This window comes from Epinephelus fuscoguttatus, linkage group LG11, assembly GCF_011397635.1.
Source record: "Epinephelus fuscoguttatus linkage group LG11, E.fuscoguttatus.final_Chr_v1".
In the NCBI taxonomy this organism is placed as follows: Eukaryota; Metazoa; Chordata; class Actinopteri; order Perciformes; family Serranidae; genus Epinephelus; species Epinephelus fuscoguttatus.
The window spans coordinates 15,120,006-15,142,212 of NC_064762.1; the positions used below are offsets into that span (position 1 = coordinate 15,120,006).

Here is a 22,207-nt window from a genome sequence, read left to right on the forward strand (position 1 = left end):
TTGCTCCACCCCTAGCAACCAAATAACATACACACACTACTGGAGGATAGGAAAGTTTAAGCTGAGGAGGAGAGACATGGAAGTAAATACACGCCCGCGGCCATAAATGGGTCAATAAATAAAGTTATGGCTATAAACACACACACACTTGACTTAGCTGCAGGTGTTTTATGTGACAGGGGGTGGGGGTGGGAAAATTCATTGCTTTATAAGTATATCAGTCTAATTGGTGACTTATTTAGACTGTAACATGTTATCATATGTATCTATAATCATCATGACATCTGGTTTGAGAAGTAAATACATCTATTGGTATCAGTATTCAGATCCTTAAGGAAAAGTAGTGAAGTTCCAAAGTGTCAAAAAACTCAATTTCATGTAAAAATCCTGCATGACAATGTTACTAAAGTAAAAATACAGAATTAAATGTCCTTATAGTGTCAAAATAATGCAAAAACTCTTCCTTAGAGTGTTATATTATTAGTAATACATGATATCATCAAATATTATTACTTAATGTTGTATGTTGTCAATGTGCAGCCAATTTTAGATACTTAAAGCGCTGCTGGTGAGTTTAATAATAAGGTACTGCATCATCATGTGTTTTATTTGTTAAATCTTATAGCTATATTGTGTCTAAGTATATAAATATTTCTCTCTGAAATGTTGTGAACTGGACGTATAAAGTATAGCATAAAATAGAAATACTCAATTAAAGTTTATGTATCTTAAAATTGTACTTAAGTGCAGTACTTTAGTAAATGCATGTAGTTGCTTTGCACTACTGCCTTTAATACAGTATTGTAATGGAAGTCGAATACAAATAGTGGATCAAACTTCGATAAAATACCTTAAAAATATATCAATATTCAATACCATTTTTGATACCCCGGGGGAAAAATTTACATTTAGGGCATATAGTTTCATATTTTTTTAATCAAAAGATAAATAAAACAACGCTATAACATGACAAAGACCACTTTTATTTTCTTGGGTAGTAGCAGATAACCACAGAATGTCTGCATTGAAAATTGAGAGGTAGAGAAAATGCAGCTGTGACAAGTATCAATACTGCTGCAAAAAATTAGTTCAGAATAGATATGCATCAATAAATCAACATTTATGACAACACTAAATCCATGTGTGACATCTGTTGTTGTTTTTTTACTTGTAATAAGGGTATTAATTCCATTTGGTGCAAGAAATCTGAGTGCACTTGGAGGACTTAGTGTGCCACTGCTCCCAACGTTTTTTGCTTGTGATGCCCTAAACAAATCAGTATCGACTTGTAACTCCTCACAATATATGGTCCAAGAGTAATTTTACTTTCTCAGATTGTTTCACTTGAAGGACTGTAATAATATCAGGTATTTTTCAAGAAATTAGCAAAAAATCATATAGTGACCCGTCATTTATCTTGTAATGTCCAGGGGTGTGAGGACCTCCAGGTCAGCATTAGCATTATTAGTTGTTTTGGCATTTTAATCCATGAGAACAGACTATTCGTGATTATTTCAGTACAGGGAAGGATGTGGCTTTGAGCCTTGTTACTTTCAGTGATGTTTAATATGTTGAATAATTGCAGAACCCAAGAATAAGGAAACTGGCCACTCAGGCTCTTACAGGGATTTTATCAACAGCCCACAACAGCTTCTCAAAACTAATTTTTATTTTCCAATGAAGAGAGGAGTCATGACTTCCCGTTTAATCTCCTGGCTTTTTGCCTTTCAACTTGTAAAACTTTGATTTTTGTTGCAAAGGCAAAAACTTAAGGACAGAACTGAAAAAAGTTGTTATGCCAAAATATATATCACTTCATTTTTTTTTATCCTGTACGCAAAGGTCACTTGGCCCTCAAAGCTGCATTAAGGTATTTGTGCAGATTTATTTTAATTGTGGCTCTTACACAGAATTGCAAGACTTAAGGAGCCACCCACCCTTACTTTCCTCAGACAAATTCTGAAAGAGCTAAAATCTTATTATTTCAGGTGGCAGAGGAAGTTTAATGCCTGAGTAATGCAGTAAATCTTTCAGGGTATTTGCACATGTAGCTTTGGCTGCTGTGCAATCCAATTTTATTTTATGTAATCTCTCCTTAATAAAGCTGTTACTTTATTCATAACACATAATAACTAAAGCTAAAGTAAAACACACATGGATATAATCATTTGTTTCTGGTTCCAGAAAGTTCCAGAAACTGCCTGTGTCTTCCTGGTGCTTCCCTCTAGTGTGGGCAGGGGTAACTACATCCCACTTGTTTGGGCTTACAGAACAAATTGTCTGTTTAAAGCACATTACATGGACATGAGGTCGTTCAAATTAACACGTGTCGACCAGGAGAAGACTCAAAATGATTAGAAAAAAAACATAAAACTACAATAAAGAGATGTTAAACAGCTACAAAGAGACACAAACAAACTTAAAGGGGACAAAATAATCTACAAAGAGACTCAAAAAGACCACAAAGAGGCACTAAACAACTGCCAAGACACAAAGTGACTACATAGGAACATAAAGCTACGACAAAGATGCAAAGCTGTAAAGAGACATAAAGAGATTCACAACAACTAAATAAGGGGCAAAACAACCAAATAGAGACACAAACTGACCACTAAGATATGCAAAGCATTTACAAAGAGAGCCAAAATGACTATAGACCAATTCAAAATTATTACAAGGAGGCACTAAACAACTACAAAGAGAAGCAAAACATCTACAAACAGATTCAAAACGACAACAGAGACTCAAAATGAGCAAAAAAAAAGAAACAAAACATCTACAGTCGCAAATCAGCTACATAAAGGGGCAAAACAACCACAAAGAGAAACAAAATGACTGCAAAGAGACAGAAAGCATTGACAAACACACTCAAAATAACCATAAAGAGATACCAAACAACCACAAAGAGACACAGAATGACCACAAAGAGACAGAAAGCATCTACGAAGACATTTAAAATGTTTACAAAGACATTCAGAATGATCACAAAGAGACACCAAACAACTACAAGGAGATGCAAAACAACTACAAAAAGCAGCAAAACAATCACAAAGAGACACAAAATGATCACCAAGAAACTCAAAACAACTACCTAAAGGGGAAAAACAACCACAAAGAGACACAAAATCATGGCAAAGAGACAGAATACATTGACAAAAGACAATCAGAACAATCACAAAGAGACACAAAATGACTACAAAGAGGCAGAAAGCATCAACAAAGACATTCAAAATATTTACAAAGAGACTCAGAATGACCACAAAGAGACACCAAACAACTACAAAGCAGTGTACAAAACAACCACAAACAGACACAAAATGATCACCAAGAAACTCAAAACAACTACCTAAAGGCGAAAAACAACCACAAAATCATGGCAAAGAGACAGAAAACATTGACAAAAGATGATCAAAATGACCACAAAGAGACACTTAACTACAAAGACGTGCAAAACAACTACCAAGAGATGCAAAACAACTACAAAGAGACACAAAATGACCATAAAGAGATGCAAAGCATCTACAAAGAAACTAAAAACGACTGCAAAGAGACACTAAACAACTACACATAGATACAAAACTGCAACATAAAAACAGCAAAACAACTGCAGAGACACAAAACAACCACAAAGAGACACAACATGACCACAAATAGATGCAAAACTGCTACAAAAAGACACTAAACAACTACAGAAAGATGTAAAACAGTTACAAAAAGTAGCAAAACAGCCACAAAGAGACACAACATGACCGCAGAGAGATGCAAAGCTTCTACAAAGAGACTCAAATTGGCCACAAAGATTCACTAAACAACTACAAAGAGATGTAAAACAACCATAAAAAGTGGTGAAACAACTACAAAGAGACACAAAACTGACTGTAAAGAGACACAAACAACTACAAATAGATACAAAACTGCTACAAAAAAAGTAGTAAAACAACTGCAAAGAGACACATGACCACAAAGAGATGCAAAGCTGCTACAAAGACACAAAATGACCACTCTGTTCCTGCTACAAAAAGCAGTAAAACAACTGCAAAGAGACACAACATGACCACAAAGAGATGCAAAGCTGCTACAAAAAAGTAGCAAAACAACCACAAAGAGACACAAAATGACAATAAAGGGCTGCAAAGCTTCTACAAAGACACACAGAATGACCCTAGAGACACCAAACCACAAAGAGATGCATAACTTCTACAAAGAGACATAAAATAAAAAAAGGCTGAAATGTCTGTGTGTCTTGTATCTGTGTAGGAGAGATGGTGGGGCCTTCTGCATGTTTGTGCCCAGGGCCTCATTGTCTTGTATCCCGCCCGAAGTTTTAGTATCATTTTAATAAATAATCCTCCAGAGCACTTTTTATTACATATCAGGTTTTATCATAACCATTATCTGAGGCTCAGTTGGGTTTTACACAATGCCATCTCAACTGTTCCACCTCGAACAGCTGAGTTACTGGAGGCTCACCAAAATACCCCACTCTGTTCCTTTTTTTAGATTCTAATTTGGTTCTGCTGTGATTTATGTCTCGCATCTGAGGGGAGGTCGGGGGGGGGGGGACTGTGCGTCACAGTCGCTCTGAACACAGATGACAAATTTTAAGGGGAGGCATTTAGGTTAATAAAGCAGAACTGAGCCAACAAGCAGACAGATTTCATAAAACAGGAGGGCCCTGGACATCTCGGAGGTTTTCCCCTTGCAGGTGTAGACTTTCAGCTGAATTCCTCTGTGCCTGCAGGACAGCAGCCAGAGATGTCACTCAGTACATGAACACACATGGTGCGGGCCCATTTGGCACTTTAAGCCTTTAAGAGGGAATTGTCCCTGCCAAGAATAATAAGCTTTGATAATGACACTGTGAAAAAATATACCAGTCTGGATATGCAGACCAAGAATGCAGAGTATGTTAATTTGTTCAACAAGAAGGTTTTTTTTAGGATTATCTTTAAAGAAACAAGTTGTGAACGTTTGAGAATGCACTGAAATGACCAGTGTGTTTGAAAGTTAACAATCACATCTCAGCATGTGTATCAAGATCTTTATTTTTGTCTGCTCCAAGCGTCCAGAAAGTCTTTGCATTAACACACACTCTTCTGTGCACTCTCCATCAGCTGCCTGAATGATGAATGGAGACTGAGAGCAGTTTGTGGTTTTGCAGCTGAGCCAAACTTCTTGCTGTGTGGGCGTCAGAAGTCAAGCTAAAAACAATGAAACAGCTTTTTGCACAACTATGTTTTTCTGTTTCTTGATTTATTCATTTTTAGACGGACAATTACCCATGTATGTGTAATAATACTTCATGCAAAAACACTTTCACACTTTACATTCCTCATGACTAGTTAAACAAGATGCAAACAAGTCAGTCATATTTTCTATTTTTCTTCAATCTGATTAAAATCTGGAGGTGAAGGTAAAGTCTTTGTCATATATTTATCCAATACTACATCTTTGGGAAATACCCACAAAACCAGACACCTCCAGACACAATCCTGACTCATCGTCCGCCTCTGCGCAGACAGTAAGGACAAACTTTATTTTTATCGCCGCTCCATTGAATTTTCTTCCTTCCTTCCTTTTTTTCTTCTTTCAAAATAAACTCAGACACTCGTAGAGGACGTCAAAATATGTCTAGTAACGTGTAAAGATGCAGGTTATTTAAAACTGTGCGACAGATGTCCTACACTTTGCTGTTTTGAGAATGAAATGTGGAAATGGTGGAGTACTACGGGACGATGTTTCCCCTTTTTCTGACTAGCAGAGCAGATCTGATTTTGTCATAGTTTATTAGTCAGTCTTGTTAATAGTAGCGTGCATAAAATACTGTACATGGTGAATACAATCGGAGTCTGAACTGAAACATACAGTATATATTTTCAATATAAAACATTTTTCTTTCCAGTCATGTACACAAACATGACTCCTGACACTCCTGTGTATCGATCACATGCACATGTAAATCACACTTCCTCCTGAAAGCTGTGGTATGCAATTTTATTTTTACATCATTGGGCAGAAATGACCAGAATAAACTTTGCACATATTGTAATTCAAGCGGTTGGAGTGAACACTAGACCTCTGCACCTCCCTTTGGCTCTGTTTTCAGGCTTTAGAAGATCTAGCTTGGGATGGAAGACTTTGGCCAATGACATTCCTATCGGCTGTTTTACAAATGCAGATGCTCATGCACATTCTTTCAGTTAAAGCCTGATTCAATGGCGGAGAGTTCTGCAGTGAAAGTTACTATTCCAGCATTGATAACAACTACCTACACTGCAAAGCAACCCACAAAAGGAAGACGGACATGTCAATATTGGCAAAGCATTGTGGAGATGTAGAGAAAATGTTGCTGATAGTTGAGCTTTCCGCTAACCAGAGCCAACTTAATGGTGCCTAGAGTAGAGTCGCTCCTCCTTGGCGTCAAAATGGGCCAGTTGAGGTGGTTTGGGAATCTGATCAGGATGCCTCATGGGTGCCTCTCATTAAGGTGTTAAAGGGCTTGTCCAACCGGTAGGAACCCCCTAAGGCAGACCCAGAACACACTAGGGGAATTATATGTCTCATCTGGCCTGGAGACGCCTTCGGGTCCCCCAAGAAAAGCTGGAAAGCATTGCTGGGGTGAGAAACATCTGGAATACCTTGCTCAGTCTGCTTTCCCGCCCATTCCATGATTGTACCTTTTTATACAGAACAGCGGGGCAGAATAGCCGCGAGAAATTCCCGCCTTGAATAGGCAGTGTCAAAGAGGCTTCAGTGTCTCCTCCACGTCACTCCCCACCGCAGGCAGCAGCTCCAGAGACAGACCCTCAGTCAGCAGCTGCAGCAACCCGAATCTAGCCAGCACAAACCCCAGCTTAGTGGAAATGAACAGGCCCGACTACCCGTTGGATCAGCAAACTTTCTGTTGCTGCTGTTACACAGGTAAGCTGCCACTGGCCACCAGTGGTGAGGGAGGCATAGGGACTGTTGGGTGGCTAGCTCATTCTTGTCTCGTTTGTGGTGTGATAAACAGAGAGAGAGCTCTACAATGATAAAAGAATAAACAAATCAATGTATGGAAAACACTGGGTTACTCTATAACAGTGGTTGCGGTCCAAAGGCGGGTCGCAGGGTCCTTTCTGAATGGACAGAAAGTGACTTGTGAACATGTCAAGTTTGTAAAAAATCTGCTTTATTTTCAAGTTAAGTGAATTTCTGGCACAGAGCTTTTATTTTGAAGTGCTGTTTCTTAGTCAGCTGTCCCTTAGTCTGTGACTAGTCTGTGCAACATGGCCAAATGCAAGTATGACGCTAAATATATTAAATTGCGTGGACCTTGGACAAATGAATAAGGAGAAATCTGGACTCGTGGCTGGACCAGTTGGGAACCACTGCTCTATAACGCGTGTGCATATGTCTGTGGTTGTCTGGTGGGAGGGGCTTAGGAGAACTATAGGAGGAAGGTGTATTTTCACCTTTTTTCATATTTCTGCCTACCCCAGCTTTCATAGACGGAATTGTGATGCTATAGCAGACTCCCATTGACATTCACAGATATTAAATCAATCACTTAGCAAACCAATTGCAGGCTGGCACTTACTTTAAGCCCTCTTCATCTTCATCTTCCTCTGACAACGACAGTCTTGCAGTTTTCATGCCCCCCACTTTACCTATTTCCATTTTATTAAAAGCTCCCAGCATAATAATTACTGCTCTGAGATATGGATTCACCAGTATCATGCAGCACCAAAGTCTCTAAAAGTACATTCTTTGTACAAAGAAATGGAATATTTGCAGTTTTATAATTGTCATTCATTTAATAGTACGGCAGTCCTAAAAAACATGTGAGTCATTTCAAAATAAAGAAGCAAATCTGCACGAGATCTTCTTCTTCCTATTATATCACTGAAGATGCCATCTCCAGCTGGAACAACACAGTATTGTTTGACTTCATGTTCCTATCACCGCCATCTCTGGCACTGTTACAGCACTGCTCCATCACAGCGTTACTCATGTCAGGTGACCCAGTCTTCCCAAACCCGTATGACATTGATTTATTCCTGTAAATATAGCACTTCCTTGGGAATATCACAGCAAGCAGGAAACTGAGTGGTCAGGAGGTGTATGAGGATGAGATAACAGGGGTGGAAACAGTGAGCGCACAACAAATAATAGCAAGATAGAGATCTGTCGCCAGGCAATGTGAGACATATTACAGAGTGCTGATGTTGGTGGCGGTAATCACACCGTGAAACATCACTGCAGTAAGCAAACATTTTGTATCTTGGTAATTAGTCAGGTAAATGCTTTACAACACACAAGTCATGTTTTGTCACGGTGCTTCACATAGAAAAAACACTGTTAGTACACAAGACGAAACAGAAAGGCTCAGACTGAGCTCCACCAAATGGAAAAAACTACTAAGCTTACAGCCGTGCAGTCAGACCGTACTGATAAGCATGTGATAGTGTAGATTTTGGAGTACATCATCATTTTACTATTAATAAAGAAACCATTACGGGCTGTTTCCTTATGTCAGATGCTGTTCAGATCTAATTTAAAGACATTTTGACATAGGGGGAAAAGCACAGGTTTAAATGATAAAACTACTGCTGGCTGAATTTAGTTTAGCTGCTTCAGTTTCAGGTGGCACGGTGACGTAGTTTGCATGTTCTCCCCGTGTCAGCGTGGGTTTTCTCTGGGTACTCCAGCTTCCTCCCACAGTCCAAAGACATGCAGGTTAATTGGTGACCCTAAATTGTCTGTAGGTGTGAATGTGAGTGTGAATGGTTGTCTGTCTCCATGTGTCAGCCCTGTGATAGTCTGGTGACCTGTCCAGGGTGTATAGAAAATGAACAAATGAATGAACTCAATGGAACCAGTACTGTGGAAAGAACCAGTACGCCCATCACTTCATTAGCAAAGCCTGTGCTTTCCCTACTTTGACGAGTCAAAATGTTACTCTGCTTCAGGACCTGTGCACCCACACAGGTGTCTTCTGATAATCTCACCAATTCAAGTTAAGACACCAGTTATAACTGGAATGATGTAAGCTCACCACAGCTATGTGAATACATAACTTCTAAAAGAAAAAGTGAAAGTTGTCCCGTCTCTACAGGTGCAACTAGTGTAACAGGAGAGTGAGCAAGATGTCAGTCGAGCAGTCTGAACACCAAACACGCCCTCACAACCCTGAAAAGAGCTTTAGTCAGCCAAAGTAATGGAAAACACCTGAGTGGGTGTAACATGAGTGTGTCGGGTCTTTAAGGACAATTTTCTTGTACTTTACTTGAGTACGGCCATTTTTATAAAATAACATCACATGTCAGAGTGAAATATTGTACATTTTATTTAACTACATTTAATATAACAACTATAGTTACTATGCTATTACTGAATGTTTATGAAATACTATTTACCCATCATATAGATTAACTAAAATAGATCGTCAACCAGCTACAATACTGAATAGAAGCTTAGACATTAACTCGTCAATAGTAATTATTCAACAATATTGTAATATAACATTCCACTGCCTACAGATTACCTTTACCTTACCTTACCTTTTTTCTACACTTTAAGTGCATTTTGCTGTAAAGTCTTAACTTATAACTGAGTACAATTCTGAATGTATGATACAGATTTACACTGAGTCACACTCCTGGGCAGCTACATGTACCAAAGTACTGCATTAAAGTACAAGTGTGAGCTACTTTGTTCTATGTCACTTTGTACTTCTCTTTCAGATTTTAGGAAGAACAGATTTTTTTTTCATCAAATTTAACTGACAGCTACAGTAAGCTATAATTAAGCAATATCACACGAGAGGGAGTGATGTTGTACTGTGATATCGTCACGGCTGTGATTCGGTAGTAGGCACGAGGCCGCAGCCGTGACGATATCACAGTACAACATCACAAGCTCGAGTGTGATATTGCTTTTATACAACAGTTCAACAGTTAAATAAGCAAGGCTGATTAAGAAATGTTGAAAAATGAGGACAAAATAGATAATTTAAGCATTTTATTTGTCTTCCGCCAACAAAAATAGTTCCCTCAGGACTCCGCTGTCACCGTTGCTATGTAACGCAAACACAGTGCGCCAGGCACTTACTCTTTATACACATTTATCAGCATGTTTCCATTAATTGTGCAGCCGGTGAAATAAGTCTCTGGTGACTGCATGGTGGACTGTCGCTTCACGGGCACAGCCGACTCTGCCTCCTGATCTGACAGTATGTTGCTTTTCTCCAAGTCATTGAGCTCCGCTGATCAAACACTGACAAACCTGGATGTGTGCTCAGATGGATTCAGCTTCTCCTCTCCCTCATCTTCCTCTGATGACCATTCATAGTTCAATTCAAAACTTATTTTAGGAAATAAATCCATATTTTTGGCTGTTTGACAGCGGATGAATTAATTAGCCTACAACACAACTGCTGACCTCACTGACACTAACCATCAGTTTGATTTGATTGTTGATTGCAATCAGCTGTGAGGCGGAGTGATACATACACAGTGAAATAACCGTGATGTTGTACTCCAATATCATCACGGTTTTACTGTCTCTCGACCAATCAGATTGCAGGGCCGGAACTAACTGTTGTATAAAAGAATTTATTATACAATAATCTAAAATGGAAGAAGTGCTCAGATCTTTTACTGCAGTAAAAGTAACAATACTTATACAACAGTGTAGAAATACTGTGTTACTACAAAAGTGGTTACATAAAAATAACTCATTATGCTGAACAGACCATTTCAGAAAATTGTATGTAATTAAATTAGGATTACTGATGCATTCATGTGAACATCACTTTAATGTTACTTTATTAATCCTGAGGGAAAGGTAAGTGGAGCATTTTACAACATGTGCTTATTTGGAGCGTGTATAATTCACAAAGGGATCAATAAAATCATTTCTTTATCCATTACATACATCAAACTTTATTTTTTGATCATTCAATTCCAATTTATTTGTGTAGCACCATATCATACAAAAGCAGCTGAGAGAGCTTTGAATGATTATCATATTACAAAATACAAATAAATAAATAAATAACACAGCAAAAAATGAGCAAAAAAAGAACATGAGATTAGGTATTCATGGGTCTAATGAAATATTAGTAAGTAAGGCAGCTTTTTATCACATGCTTGGTTAACCTGTTAATATCTTCTGTCAGATCAGTGAAAAATTAGACTTTGTAAACAAGACTAATGTTCATGTTTGTTTTATTTTGTCATTTTTTATTCTACATTTATGCATTTTTTATTTTTTTCTCTCCCTTTACAGACATGAGTATAGTGATTATCATATAATCATATTACAAAAATAAATCAATAAAACAGCAAAAAATGTGCAAAAAAAAAAAATAAAGACATTAATGCATGTCCACATGTACTGTAACTAATTAAAGGAACCAAATGTACCTGATGTTTGAGAATGATGATTATCTTATTACAACAAATTAAAAACACCAAAAAATGTGCAAAATAAGTACCTTAAAAACTGTATTTAAGTTGAGTACTCAAGTAAATGTAGCCTTCTTACTTTCCACCACTGAATACAGTAACACTGACAGGACAGAGGCTCTGTCTGCTGCATATACAACTTTAACTTTTCATACCTTTTTGGATGGCCAACACTTTACTGATAATACATTTAAAAGTGACATTTTTTTTCTCAGTCAAATTGAGAGAAATGAACTCTTCCTGCAGCACTGAGGGTGACAGCAAGCCAGACATTAGAATAAAAACCCATCGCCCTCTGCTCACACAGTCAGGCTGTGGCTTGATGCTTGGTTGTGAACAGCTCTATCCATGTGATATTTTACAACTCTGAAACAGGCTGTGGAGCTCCTCACCCTGCAGGACACACACTCTGATGGAACAAGTGGACAGAGAGTGAGTCAGTAGACATCAGAGCTGTTGACAGGCCCATCCATCAGCTCTCTAAAATAGCCGTGCACCAGGACATCACGCACACATGCGGCTGGTAGGAAGACGGTGCTGTACACTGCTCACACTGTAGCTCCCCCTACTGATGAGAAACAACGCCTGCACCTCTCACACACACCAACAGCATGCAAACATGTTGTAAACCCTTCAACAAAGGCTTCCTGGCATGCGTGCATGGATCAAATGTGCTCGTTTGGGCTGAATGCGGTCACATTAAGTGCATCCACTGTGGTGTTATTGCTGCCGTGAAACATTATTTGCTCGCTGAGGATTGAACCCAAACAGCCCGCGGTCATTAAATGGCCTGTTTGCTGTTCCGAGAAAAGGCTCTGGCATCGTTAAATTACTTACCGAGCCACTTATCATCGCGCACGTGCTTCCCGCGCTGTAATTGATGAGAAAGTTTCGTCCTGCTCGCTCCTGCTTCGTCTTTTTCCGGTAACATCTTCCACAGCCCCTCCTCCTCTCTCCTCGAAATATGACACCCGTCGCCATGGAAACAAAACAACTGCATTTACCCAAATATGGTGAAACGGATGTGAGACGAAGACGGCAATCGCGCGTTGACGTCACGCGCGGCACGCACTGCGCCGCGCTGCTGTAGAGTCGGATTCCCTTGACCGTGACAATAGTGGAGCCGAGAACGAGCTATGAATAAATAATTAACCTGCTGTTTCTGCTGTTCCCACTCATTTTAAACACGGCTCAGTCCCCGGTGGTTGTACTTTATGTAATCCTCAGCCCAAAAATAGACTCTCTGACATCTTTATGGTCACTGCACAGCTGAAAATATTAATATTCCCCTCTTCTTCATGCTATTAAGTAAGTTTTTTAAAGGCATGTTACATTGTCTTTATTCTGGGCTCTTTTTTGTCTGTGTTTGCTTTAAAGCTGAGGTTCAAATTTCAATCTGGAACATGTTAAATTGGGGAAAACAAGCCTCCCCCTCATTATTAAAACACTGGATCAGGGATACTTTGAGGTCCTTGAACTTAGAGAAGATAAGATTTGCTATTCGTGGGTGTCATGACATGACATGTTCTTTAAAGTAGGGCAGCTTTTTATCATATGCATGGTTAACCAGTTGTTAATATCTTCTGTCAAGCTCTTTTTATTTTGAATTTATGTATTTTTTGTTATTTTTTTTATCCTTTTTTCTCTCATACAAATATGAGTATAGTAATTGGTGTCATATTACAAAAATGAATAAATTAATAACAGCAAACAATGTGCAAAAAAAGACAGACATGTAGTGTTTATCTTATTTTCTTTTGTAATTTTTATTTAGAATTTATGTATTTTTATTATTTTATATTTTTTCTCTCTCCTTTTGCAAACATTAGTATGGTGAATATCATTTTCTTATTACAGAAAATTGAAAATAAAACGGCAAAAAACAAAACAAAAACAAAGACATCCATGCATATCCAAACATACCAATTGGAGTCTACAATGTAAGTCATTAAAGGACCCAAATGAATGTAGTTGAGTAAAAAGTGCAATATGATTCCTATACTAGTATACAGTAGCAGAAAATGGGAATAGAAAAGTACAAGTATCTAAGTTGAGTACTTAAGTAAATGTAGCCTTCACTGACAGGACAGGGGTTCTGCTGCATACAGAACTTTACCTTTTCATACCTTTTAAATGGCCAACAGTTCACTGCTAATACATAGCCTATGTACATTCCTATGTACATTCCCACTTATCCACAGAGTACAATACATTCTCACATAGAATCAGATCCCATCTACTCCAGCATAACATTTCTAATGTTTTGTTCAGCCACGCCTGGCTGTATTTCCTCTCTAGAGCCTAAAATCAACTAATATTGAAACCAAAACTGCAGTAGCAGGTATCAAGTAAAAGTGGTCAGGTCTGAGCTCCCAAACAACCCACCAAACCACTTTGCCTCTCCTCCAAGATGACACAGTCCATGGTAAATAGGAAACAAGCGCAGTTTTCAATAATCAAAACAAATAAATGGTTCTATGGTTTCTGTTTTCTTTCCTCCCATTACTTCATTGCTTTTTGAAGTTGTTTCTGGGAAATACCTCGAGTAGGTGGGAAATCCCAGCAGAAAATGCTTGACTGTATACATAAATACAAAACTTTGACAATATAAAAGATGAACAGAGCCTGTGAGAGTAAGCGAGTCCAAATTTTTGTTTTGATTTTATTAATTTTTTCTTTTTTTTGACATCTTTTTTTGTCTTTTTGCAAACATGAGTATGGTGATTACCATATTACTGATAGTATTTTGAAAACCAGCTAAATATTTTGTTTAAAAAACAGCATTTAGTTCTCAAGCTCAGAAAACAACACATTCTCACTCCGACCTCGTCACATATTGACGTTTGGTCATGGAGATAGAATGTGAAAGGTACCCTGGGTGTGTTGGTTGTTGACGTTCTGGGACACCGTGACACTGATACAGGAAACTGACTCGCAGTGGACCGTCTTGGTTTATCCACCGTCTTTGCTAACACTGCTCTCTCTGGTGAAAGTCAGTGTTTGTTAGACCCATTCACCACCCCTTTCGCCGCCTTAATTTTTGTCATTGTCCCACTGCGTTTCCTCCTGAGGCCGCCGGGCACTTTTCAACTATAATGGCAACCGGTTTCGTATCATACTGACGTTAAAGGACGCCTTTTTTTGTTGGTTTCTGACACTGCAAGTCACTGCCCAAGCGCCGGATTCCGATGACTTCAGAGTGAGACCGAGCTCCAGAAAACACAGTTCACAAACACATGGTCCATTTAGTAACTGGTTCAATTTTCAATTTCAATCAATCAATTTTATTTATAAAGCCCAATATCACAAATCACAATTTGCCTCACAGCATACAACATCCCTCTGTCCTTAAGACCCTCACAGCGGATAAAGAAAAACTCCCCAAAAAAACCCCTTTAACGGGGAAAAAAAAACGGTAGAAACCTCAGGAAGAGCAACTGAGGAGGGATCCCTCTTCCAGGACGGACAGACGTGCAATAGATGTCGTACAGAACAGATCAACATAATAAATTAACAGTAATCCATATGACACAATGAGACAGAGAGAGAGAGAGAGAGATGCAGGTAATGACAGTAGCTTACAACAACATTAATGAAAGTAATAATATTATAGTTATAGTTCTGGTTACTGCGGTACAATATGTTGAAAGTATGTATTAATACCTGGCAGTATACATGTGTGACAATAATCATATGTGTATAATAACAGAAGAAGTATGACTAATGACTAATGATGGCAGCAGCAGCAGGAGGCATCTGGCGGGACCACGGCAGCAGCACAACCACACACGTCACGCTGTCCAGGCACCGCTGCAATACGAGTTAATCTGAGAGACAGTGGAGCACAAAGGCTCCGGAGAAGAAGCCGAGTTAGTGACATCCAGAATGGCCGTGTTAGCTAGATGCAGTAATAGGATACGAGAGAGAGAGAGAGAGAGAGAGAGAGAGAGAGAGAGAAGGAGAGAAGGGGCCCGGTGTATTATAGAGGGGTCCTCTGGCAGACTAGGCCTAAGTCAGCCTAACTAAGGGCTGGTACAGGGCAAGCCTGAGCCAGCCCTAACTATAAGCTTTATCAAAGAGGAAAGTCTTAAGTCTAGTCTTAAATGTGGAGACGGTGTCTGCCTCCCGGACCGTAACAGGAAGATGATTCCACAGGAGAGGAGCCTGATAGCTAAAGGCTCTGGCTCCTGATCTACTTTTGGAGACTTTAGGGACCACGAGTAACCCTGCGTTCTCAGAGCGCAGTGTTCTGGTGGGATAATAATGGTTCTGGAGCTTTCAGTCATATTCCATGATCTTCCTCAGCAGATAAACATAATAATTGGTGATCAGTTGAGACATTTGAAAGACTTTTAAAGTGCTCAGAAAATAAATTAATTTGAGCATCTGCAATTCTTTAACTACTGAGCAAACTCCATCTGCTGATGAAGATCATGTGATATCATAGAAAGCTCCAGAGCAGCTGCTAAATGAATCCTGTGATGGGCAGTGGTGGAGGAAGTATACAGCTCCATGACTTGAGTCAAGGTATAGATATTACTCCAATACAAGTGAAAGTTAAAGTATTGGAGTACTTGCTTTTAAAAATACTTAGACTACCTTCAAGATATATTTTCCTTCAGCACATTGTCATATCTTACCCACAATGCATTTGCTGACTCTGAAACAACCTATTGAATGCACTGACTTGCTTGTGGAATATAAAGCTTGTATTATATGCTACAGAGCCTGTGGAAATGCCTACAGTATCACAATTAAATCGACAAAAGGAGAGCCATTGTCATAGTCATTTTTTTTATTTAACGCCCGGTAGCAAGCACTTTGAACTTGACTGACAGGGGTAGAAGTATTAGTATTAGGTCAGCGTATCTCCTGTCGCATTTTAGAAAAGAAAATTAATCTGCTGACTTTAAATCTATGCTTCAAAGTAACAATAACCTTTATTTTATAGAAATGTAGTGGGGTCAAAGGTACAGTATTTGTCTTTTAAATGTAGTGGAGCAAAAGTCATAAATTTCCCAAAAAGAAGAATACCCAAGTAAAGTATAGATACTCAAAAAATGCACTCTATTACTGTCCGCCCCCTGATGGTGAGACTTTTTATTCAAATGAATATTTCGGACTGAATGAACAAGACGTTTGTGGTTGTCTTATTTTATTTCCAGCGTTATACAATTTTTGCATCTGATCATTTTTGATAAGTAAAAAAATAAACTATGTCATAAAATACATCTTGATAAAATACATGACATGATAATTTGTTCATGGAAAAAACTTTAAAGGAAATGTCATGTTAGGGGACACCTTACAGCAAGATGTGACACCTATACACTACACATTAGTAACCCTGCTAGTTTCACTTGTTATACAACACAACTTTGTCAACAGTATTACACATACATACAGCTATTGATCAAGCGTCACATCACATTTAGAAACACAAGATACCACCTCTTCTTGGATTACGGATGACTCGTATTTGCATGCATTTTTGTCGCCTGCGCCTAGTCTCGACTCGGAGACCTGCACCAGCAGTATGGAAGAAGTCAACCCTGTTACAGCCACAGAAAACATGTCATGTACACAACCTTTGATGTTTCGATTTACACAACATCAAAACTCACACTACAAAACATTGTTTTTGAGAAAGAGAGATATTGTAGCTTCCTGGCTGGTTTGAATACAATTACAGTATCATTGCATAACTTCTTTGCATTCACAAGGCCAGAAGTGTTGGAGAGTTAAGACTATCTTTCATTAACTCAGACGCACCAAGGCTGCCTTTGAGGCTCTCGAAGCCCTCAGCCAAGGAATCAATCTCGGAGTAATTAAAGGAAAACACTGTGCGGTAATTGCTACAAGTGGGACTGGAAGACATGACGGGTGTGCTCAAAGATTCAAGGTCGTTCGCCACAGACTTGTACAGGGTTTCCCAGTCTGAGAGGCAGAAGGGGCCGCTCAGGTCTATGTCGGGGACGGACGCAGCCATCTCTGGAGTCACTGCCATCTCCAGGCTGGGCACCAGGTCGTCCAGGTCATCTCCTTTCAAGTCCTCCAGAGCCTCCTCTTCAGCGCTTGAGCACAGGAGGATGTTGGAGTTCCCCAAAATGGCTGCAGCAGGGATGCAGGGGTCACTGTCCATGTCTTGACCAATTGGGGCTTCTCCAATGGTTGTGTTGCTCTCTGGAGTTTTTCCATTCTCTAAGATGGACAGCAACTGTGGGGAGGCCGGAGGATCCTGCAGCATTGTGTTAACATCATCTTCATTATCCTCATCATCATCATCATCATCATCATCACCGTCGTCATTTGCAGGGAGTTTGCAGGATGGTTCATGGGAGACTAAGATCTGCTCCAGCCTCTCCTTCTCCTTCAGCAGGTCGGCTATCTCTGTCTGGAGGGCAGACTTCTCATCTTCAAGCTTGTCCGTTTCCTGAGGTGAGGAAGGAGGAAATCAGAAGAGTTAGGGAAGGCATGAAAACACTGCTGCCCTATGGTGCTGTGCAGCCATCCCTGCTGTGCTCCTGTGATCTTTAATGATAGTGACATGTCACACAGTGCTGTACGTCCTCAGCTTCAGAGGCGTGTACGTGCTGTGTGGATGTTCTCTACAGGATTTCATATAACAGTATACTTACAGCTTGCAGAGTGTCTATCAGCTCCCTCCGTCTGTTGCGACACTTCGCTGCAGCAATCTTGTTCCTCTCCCTCCTGATCCTCCTCCTCTCCTCCTCCTCTTTGGAAGGCTGCAAAAAAAATCAATCAGAAATTGCCAATTTAAATGCGCATCCTGCTGAGTTTCGCCATATCAGCAGTTGGCTCCTCGGCACCATTTCACATGCCAAAAAAAGAGGAGAAGGAGAAGAAAAAAATCTCCATTGCAGTGTATGCTGGGAATACTGATCTGGTCGGTGCAGACTCTCTTTCAGTTCAGGCGTTAAAATGCTGCACCACTGGCACGGTCTGGTCGACCACGTGAACGCGCGCTTGCGATGCAATTTCCCGTCCCATTCATAAACACTGATGCGCTCGTTACTCCTCAAGTAATTACTCGCTGCACCAATTAGACATGATCCAATCACCTGATGTGCTGTTGCCTGCAGCCATTTATTTGCTCTGCTCGCTACGTTAATTTTCTCTTAACAGTAAAAACAAGTGCATCCTCTTTTGCGTCCTGCTGAAAATATCGCGATAACTACATGTTTTGTATTAACCTCTATCAGTGCAATGGGTCGTGGAGTGGGATATGGGGGTGTTATTAAGGAACAATATGTACTCATTGATCGATTGATGACTGATCGGCTACCTGTCAGGTTATATATGAGACATTTCCTTGCCCCCCTCCCCACCTTGTTTCCTTGCATACCTTGTCTTTCAGCCCCTTCCTGTTGGAGGGCTTTGCCTTGGTTGCACCTGCCGGGGGGGAAGACGACTGGCTCGAGCCGTGAGTTCTGGTCTTTGCACGGCCAGCAGACGGAGAGACAGATGTGATGACTGTCGGCTGCACCATCCACCTTAGATCCGGCGAGGTTGAGATTGCAGTCACAGTCGGAACAAAGGAGTCTGCTGCACCGGTCTCAGTATCCTGGAGAAACCCACATCACAGAGACATGCATATGCATGCAGTCAAACACGTAATTTGGCTTATCTGATGAGTGAGCGAGCACGTTAGTGTCTGACCTTTAGATGTGCTTAAATGGTACATCAATCATTTGGCTGAGGAATGGCAACAGCAACAAAAAAGCAAAATCAATACTGCCTACGGATCTATCACAATCAGATGCTTTATCATCACGTCCTCGTCAATCATTTGCATCATCATCATCATCACTCTGAAATGAAAGGTCACGACCAAGACACGACTATGTAAAGTACATTACAAACAATTTCCCTGAAAGAGCATTCTTGCGTTGTCTTGATTTCCTGCAGATACATTATCAGACTATGTGTTTGTGCAGAATTATCTTCAGCACGGGACAGTGTTCCTCTTACAGAACATGCTGTCTATGAAATGTTCTTGGATATGTATGAACATGATGTACCCACAGTCGCCTCGTGCGACCTATATAAGCCATATGCACGAATGACCCTGCAACAAGACAGACACATTTTTGAGGGCTATTATATTTTGTGTGTGGATGATCAGATCCGCTTGTACCTTGGCGCTGTCCACTGATGATGAAAGCGAGTCAGGAGGATGCTGGCTGCACCCAGGGGTGTCCCCGCCAGGCGATGCTGTGCTACAGCTGGACGATGAGTCGAACTCAGTGCTGGAGTCTGGATGCATGTTGTCGACTAAAAAAAAAATCACTGCATAAGAAAAGATAGAGTAGCCTATCTTAATCTAAGACTGACGCCTAAACAAGCCCCTACTTATATTCCATTTGCCGGGTTCATAAATGGTAACTGTGCAGATAGTGGAGAGGCCCGCCTTTTATAGTGAGCTGGAATTTTATGAATGAAATCTGTGTGGTGAGACCGAACCATCGCACAGAGGGAGAGGTAAGGGAGGAAAAAAAGCGAGCAGATGTTTTCCAATTTAACAATTAAATATGTGGAATGTGTGAAAACCAATATGAGCAGCCTTTTTTATTTTTACTCATTTTATTTAGTCAATTATGATTAGAATAGCGAGCATATATAAAGTGACACCCCCGCCTGTATGAGGTGCCCATCGCCATGAATGAACTACGTCATATCATGTATGCAGCATCTGCATCATATACATTAGGCTATGTTCCCTATACGTCCACATATGTTCACGAGACATGTTGGCGCATTAATGGAGACAGACATGAGAAGGGGGGGTGATGTTAATGCCACATATTAATAAACAGATTGTAAACAGTGAGCAGCCCGGATCAGAACCCTGCTCTACAAAAGCCAATGCAATAAAACATCTGCCCCAATATTGTTAAAACCCCCGCGTGATTTAATGAATGCACCCAGCTTCCAGCGCACCGGCTCATTATTTATGAGCTGCTAAATGAAGTGTCATCCATATATCACACTGCCTTTTTCACCTGTCTCTGCATATGAATAGAGCTCCAGCAACAGAATTGTCGCTGTAGTAAAGCAGCCAATCGCCGAATGGACCGACCGAGCCATATATGGCGCTTCCGGCGAGCAGGGGGCGCGCTGTGGCGCACGGGGAGCGCGCAGACGGACGGACGTGTGGCTGTGTGTGGCCCACTCACTCACAGTCACAAAAGAAAGTGAAACATGCGCTAAAAGGATCGTCATGCATTGTAGGCTACCTGAGAACGGCGTCATTCGGCTACTTTTAGTACAAGACGAGGGCAAACCTCTGCACTTGACCCGCGTCTACATGAATACGCTGCGTCTTTACGCACATGTGGACATGTAAATGCATTTGTACATCACACCAACATCACACTGATGTGTTACTGCAGAGAATAAAACCTATTTGACCTCCTCTTTCCTAAAAGTGTTGCCTGACTTTTTTTCCTCATGATCTCATCACTCCGTTATTCTCTCACACACCAATGATGCAATTTATTATTCCCAATTATGTAAACGTTATTCCCGCACACCCTAATCCAGCCCCCATAACAAAAGGGATTATATAGGCTGGAGTTGCTATATTTAGGTTTCAGATGACCTCACATACCCACTGGAGTGAAAGGGATAGTTTGGTGAATGGAGAGGGGGGGCCTGTCCCCGCTCAGAGGGGCTGCGCTCCCGGCTGCTTCCCGGCAGTCACGGCCCCCTCTGGCATTATTTACCGGCACATCATTAGGTGGTCGCCCGAGCCCATTCAGGAACCGGCGGCTCGAGAGCTAGGGGTTCAAAGGTCGGACATAACCGCAGACACCCCTGACTACAGCTCAAAGACTTGTTTTCTTCAGAGCAACTTGAGCGTGAATGCGCAGAGAGCGGCGGAGTTTATTTTTAGACGCGGTGACATCAGCGTTCAAAGTTCATGTAAATTAGTGCGATAGATATTTAACTGTGATCTCGTGAATAGCACCGATGATGCTATGTAATGACACTTGAGATCGAATTAAAATTTAAAGATGCAGGCTAAAAATAAAAGAAATAAGCATAGAGTATGGGAATTTAGAGTGTGCGTGTAACTCAGTGATTTACATTTGATTTTAAAATGTCGTCTCATCCATAGGTGTAGATATCTGGGGGGACAAAGGGTCTACATCCCCCTCAATATTTAGAAAATGTGGGTTTGTTTCCCTTATAATAAAAACATAAGTAGCAGAAGACTTTTATTTGGACAAAATTAAAGACATTTACACATTAAATTGATACAGAAAGTGAACTAATTCGTGCGTAATTATTCACCGAAATGCAAGACATTGTTTGATGCTCATACTTTTCTGGTGGAGGACCCCCATTTTAGTTTCATATGTGTCCCCCTGATGTTGAAACACAACCTACACCCTTGATTTCATCCATTAACCCTCATCTGTGCTGCTGCAAGCTAATTATTGTTGTTTTTTATGGTCACCAGTTGTGTTTATCAGGTGGCCTACGTGCTAATTATTAACCCAGCTTTTATTTCTAGAACAAGATCTACCCCTAAAGAACTCGAACATTGTGATAAACACATAAACAAATAATCCCAGGACAGCACTGCTGCTTTGGAAGCTGCTGTTCCTGCCAACCAGTCAAACAAAAAAAAAAAGGGCCTATTCAAACAATCCACAAGGTAAACGGGTTGTTTGGTGTCCTGTTTCATTCCGCTGCTCCACAGACACCGCGGACACGCAGAGCTGCTGTCT

General features: G+C 40.4%; 1 protein-coding gene across 1 annotated transcript; it reads right to left on the reverse strand.

Moving 5' to 3' along the window:
* Positions 1–16,477: 16,477 nt before the first annotated feature.
* On the reverse strand, positions 16,478–19,978 carry LOC125896733 (protein c-Fos-like). The gene is made up of 4 exons (XM_049589574.1): positions 19,609–19,978; positions 18,817–19,035; positions 18,089–18,196; positions 16,478–17,883 (listed from the first exon to the last, which is right to left on the reverse strand). The coding sequence occupies exons 1-4, from the start codon at positions 19,735–19,737 to the stop codon at positions 17,167–17,169; spliced, it is 1,173 nt and encodes a 390-aa protein (XP_049445531.1). The 5' UTR covers positions 19,738–19,978; the 3' UTR covers positions 16,478–17,166.
* Positions 19,979–22,207: the final 2,229 nt, after the last annotated feature.